The 5,360-nt window shown below is 41.0% G+C and overlaps 1 protein-coding gene across 1 annotated transcript; it reads left to right on the top strand.

Moving 5' to 3' along the window:
• Positions 1 to 497: 497 nt before the first annotated feature.
• LOC310925023 (zinc finger BED domain-containing protein 5-like) lies at positions 498 to 2,306 on the top strand (the record flags this gene model as incomplete). Its single annotated transcript, XM_083886889.1, has 1 exon — positions 498 to 2,306. The coding sequence occupies one exon, from the start codon at positions 498 to 500 to the stop codon at positions 2,304 to 2,306; it is 1,809 nt and encodes a 602-aa protein (XP_083743015.1).
• Positions 2,307 to 5,360: the final 3,054 nt, after the last annotated feature.

The following is a 5,360-nucleotide window of genomic DNA, read 5'->3' as shown; positions in this document are numbered from 1 at the left end:
CAGTGATTATTGTGTCAGATAATTTGTCCCTGACTGCATTCATTTTTGTCCTGCCATTTAGATTGGAAGCAATTCCCGTGAAATTAATTTATATTTTTGATGATGCAGCTTGTATTCCAATTTCAGAAAAAGAGGGTTAGGTGATAAATTAACTATATGGAGCTTATACTGTAGACCAGTGGTTCCCAACCGGGGGGGCCCGACCCCCTGAGGGGGGCGCCAAAGATCCGGGGGGGTCGCGAAGCCCTCTTGATTTTAAGGGGTTTAATAATTTTAATGTAATTAAAATGTTAAATAAATGAGTAAGTGTTTAATTCATATATATGTGACAAAATCAACTAAATTCAAGGGCCACATTAAACATTTATTCGTGTATTTAAATAGGTAAACAAATAAGTTATAGGCCGATATCACGAGGAACAGAGCATTCCTGTGTGACGTGTACGCCTCTCGTGCAGCAGCCATTGCCTAGCAACATAAACAAAGCTCAGGCAGAGATGGCGAAGCGTCAGGTAGAGGAGACTGTGGAAAATGTCAAAAAGAAAAAGAGGGGCTTCCAAGAAAGTTATATTGAGTTTGGCTTCATAGAAGCAATGGATAAAATTAGAGCTGAATGTATATTTTGCCACGAGAAACTGGCAAATGAAAGTTTGAAGCCCTGCAAGCTGAGGCGACACCAGACAACTAAACATCCCGAGACGGTGGGTAAACCCAAAGAGTTTTTCATCCGAAAAAGAGAGCTTGTTGTCACTAGCAGGCCCCAAAACATAAAGGAGAGTTTCTTCAGGGCAGGAAGCGACCAGAGGCAGGCAACGGTTGCATCCCTTGAGTGCTCTCTCCTAATTGCCCAAGCCAAAAAGCCACACAACATCGGCGAAACACTGATTAAACCTGCGTGCATTAAAATGGCTGAGATACTGTGTGGACCGCAGGTGGCTAACAAATTTAAGACTGTACCACTATCCAACAACACAGTGAAAGACAGGATCGACAGAATGGCAGGGAACGTTGAGAAGACACTCGTTGAAAAAATCAGGACACGCCCGTTTTCAATCCAGCTGGATGAAACTACCACTGTGGCAGAGGAAGCAATTCTCATTGTGTATGTACAGTACATTGAGGAAACTGAGCTTAAACAAGACATTCTTATGTCTGTTAATCTCACAGCCACCACAAGAGGAGAGGATATTTTCGGTGTAGTCGACACGTACTTCACAAGGCACAATATTCCCTATGAAAATATAGTTGCATGCTGCACAGATGGAGCCGCCGCAATGATGGGGAAAAATAAGGGCTTCAACAGCCGTTTGAAGGAGAAGGCTCCGCACTGTTTAGTGTTTCACTGCATGATACACAGACACGCACTGGCTGCCAAACACCTCTGTGAAGACCTGGACGTAACCTTAAAGACTGTGGTCAAAATAGTCAACTTTATTAAAGCTCGCCCGGTCAACAAAAGGATCTTTGCACAGCTGTGTGAGGATGAGGCGCACCAGACACTTCTCCTCCACACCGAAGTGCGCTGGCTTTCCCGCGGCAGAGTGTTGGTGCGTTTCATGGAACTTAAAAACCAAATAAGTGAATTCTTAGCCGTTCATAACCAGAAACTATCCGACGAAATGACCGACGAGTTTCTCATTAAGACTTCATATCTTGCGGAGATATTCAGTCTGTACAACGAGGCAAACAAACGCATGCAGGGCGCGGATGCCAACGTAATGGAGTGCAAAGAGGCAGTGGATGCGTTTGTGCGTAAAGTGGAGTACAGGAAGAATAAACTGGGAAAGGGGGACCTGCAACAGTTTCCCTTGCTACAACAACAGTCAGGGGGGAAGTTATCTGATGCTTTGGCCAGACAATTCACCCGCCACATGGAGCAGCTTCAAGAGGATATGCACTCGCGTTTTTCGGATATTAATGAACATGTCTCAAAAGACGCATGGGTGATGGACCCATTTCTCGCTAAAGAAGAAGATGTGGAGCACCTCCAGGCTGAGGATGAGCTCATGGATATAAAGTCCAACTCTCTCTGCAAGCGATTCTATGATGAGCATGGATACAAGCGGTTTTGGCTTGTGAAAGGGCCAGGAGTCGCTCCTAGGCTTGCTCATCATGCAACCACCAGATTCATCTTGCCATTTGCCACAACATACCTGTCAGAGACTGCTTTCAGCGCTCTGGTCACCATAAAAACAAAGGCACGCAACAGACTTGATGTGCACAGTGACTTTCGTTTGGCTGTTACCAAAGTCACACCAGACATCCCATCACTGGCTCAAGAAATACAGTGTCAGAGCTCTCATTAAAAGCTAGGCTGCCTGGTATGTATGAAAGTGAAATGAAAAGATGATCATAATACAACGAAAAATGTGTTCCTAGTACAAGTTCTGAAGTTTATGTGGTCATTTTACACATGTTTTTCCTCATTGCTCCATGCTGTTGCTGTTTTTTTATTCAAGCAGGTAATAATTGAAACATAGGGCCTAATAAAGGAAATTGTGTTTTTAAAATTAGGCCTAGGTTCTGAAGAAGTATAGACAGGTTATCCTCATTGTTTCATGCTGTTGCTGTTTTTTTAGTCAAGCAGGTAATAATTGAAATATAGGGCCTAATAAAGAAAATTGTGTTTTTAAAAATAGGCCTAAGTTCTGAAGAAGTATAGACAGGTTATCCTCATTGTTTCATGCTGTTATGAAATTACTGAAATATAATAAAGTATTTAATGTAAAAGAAGTTATGATGTTCCTTATTTTATTTTTCATGGGGGGGGGGGGGGTCACCAAAATTTACAATGGTAAAAATATGGGTCCCTTAAGAAAAAGGTTGGGAACCACTGCTGTAGACCATCATTCCAACTGAACCGGAGCCTTGCCCTTTATTTGTTCTCAGACTTAACAATTTGCCTCTACAAACCAAACCAAACCAAACACAGAAGGACGTGACAAATGTGAATTTCAAGGCGACTAAATAAAATGATGACGCCATGATGCATGTATCTGCCAACACTCACTGAGACATACACATAGACAAAGAGAGAGGGAACAATGGAGTTTAAAAAACAAGAATCAAACAAATAAGTTCACAAATTCAGGCAAATGTACCCTTTTATTTATTTATCAAGCACATAATTGACCAAACAGAGTGGACTCTGATATTGAGATGTGTAATTATAAGCATAATTCCGCTCACATAAACTCATGAAACTCACTTTCCCTTCTCTTCTTTGTTACCCATTTGTCATTATATAATAACAATAATACTCAGCCTCCTTAATGTAGTCACTTCCAATGCAGTAAACCCTCTGGTCAGTCCTCTCTGGATAGAGATCATCACTATGATGATATCCAGTATTTTGTATGTGTGTGAGAGAGGGAGTTGACTAAGGTAATCTCAGAACTGCTGCCATAGCAGGTTGTGAAACATTGACTCTGCATACTTAGACCTATAGTGTCCTCTATATGTTTGCACCTGTGTGATACCTCTGCGGGGGCTCAGCTCATTAGTTTCCACTATGTGTTTTCAGATTAAATAGGTTATGGATCCCAGAGTCACTGACACACTGCATGCCAAGAGCAGCTTTATGGTTCTTATGTGTCTCTTGTTTGATAAGAATCTGGTGTATGTGAAACAGATTGCAGCCTCTTCACCAGGCCCATATTAATCACCAGGGGCATGTGAGTGATGGACTAAAGCAGGGCTGTCCCTCTCTTAACACATAATAATACAGTTATGATTAGATGTGCGGCAGAATTGCAGAGTACAGCAGACTAAATCACAGTCGTTGCTGCCGTGGCAGATCCAGTAAATAGATGATAGTAATAACAATCGATATAAAACAATAATTCTACTGGGGTCACATGTCAGAACAGCAAATATGCTTCCACTGCATGATGTAAGTTGATTTATACTTACATTAGCAGATATTGGCGCATTCACCAGTTGACTGGCTTTCATCTAAATAATGTCCAATAATTCTTCTTCCACCACAACACCCCACTGCATGCACAGTATATTTTTGTAAGGCCAATTAATATAAGATTAGACACTGTTTGTATTTATTTGTTTTATCAAAATCACTGACCTTTCGAGTCCCTCGAATGAAACAGCACTCAGTAAAGTAGATTGGTTTCAGAAAGCTGGTTGTGTCATTTCAATTGAAACAAGGCAGTGACAAACCATTTGCTGCTTTGTTCACATATGGTCAATTTAGAATGTGCAATTTGCCTAATCCCCAAATCTGCATGTTTTTGGACTGTGGCCCTGTGATGTACTGAGGACCTGGCCAGGGTGTACCCTGCCTTTCGCCCTATGTTCCCACGACCCTCGTGTGGAGGACAAAGCAAAAGAAGATGAAATGACTTCAAATGTGTTGATGCATTGTATGGCATTTTATGTTATGGAAACATTAGAAAGTGGTAACTGTTGACAACATATACAATTCCACACTGCTGAAAAAAAAAAAAAAAAGTCCGGCCCTATAAATACGACTAACTGTAGTGTGTTGATTTTACTCAGGTATCCTTACACCTTATCAATATGCAACACTGAACAATTACATTACAGACTACTTTAATTTGATTAACTATATAAACTAAAATAAACTAGTGCACAGCCAGCCTTTACCTCATTGCAGATGCATTAAATTTTGCAAGTGGCATCGATTGAATGCACTGTAATGTAAATGGAAGCAGTAACACATTTTGATAGTTATATTGTTTTTATCCTACTGCCAGTATTGCTCTGTTACAGGTCTTCATATAGGCATAGAAAATTACCCCAAACATGTAGCTCACAATAACAATATTTTATACGGGTTCAGTGTTGCATTTTTTTCTCAGTTGAACAAGGTGTTTTGTAAATTATATGTTGTTATAACATGTGCTATCAGACTCTCACTGCAGTGTTGCTCTGCTAGCAAGTGTCCTGTGGGCCATCGCTGCCGCTGCTAATATTGTTATGACAACACATCAGTGTTGTAAACAAAAGCCATAAATACTGCTCAGAAACTCCATCCAGTTGTGATGACCTTGTAATTCCTCCTGTCATAATGTCTTTAAAAATGAGGATGTGTAGAAAGGAGGGACACAGCCTGATCATGTGAAATCGCTAATTAAAGTTTATATAAAAACAGCTTCAGGTGTTTTGTAATATTAAAATGACTGGCTCCTGCATTCGAGCCTCATAAATGATGCAAAGTGCTTCAGTGAATGTACCTCTTCCTGTCTGTCTCCATGTGAAAGCCTCTACAGTCAGTTTGTTCAGTACAGGCTGTGCTGTGCTCAGCTGGCCTTATACCTAGCCTCACTGATGTGGAACTGGCATTTACAAATAGAGAGGAAGCCCTGCTTATTGATTCTGCT

Source organism: Microchirus variegatus (genome assembly GCF_963457635.1).
Source record: "Microchirus variegatus genome assembly, chromosome: 3".
In the NCBI taxonomy this organism is placed as follows: Eukaryota; Metazoa; Chordata; class Actinopteri; order Pleuronectiformes; family Soleidae; genus Microchirus; species Microchirus variegatus.
The sequence above is the reverse complement of the archived record's forward strand: the minus strand, read 5'-3'. Positions and strand labels throughout refer to the sequence as shown.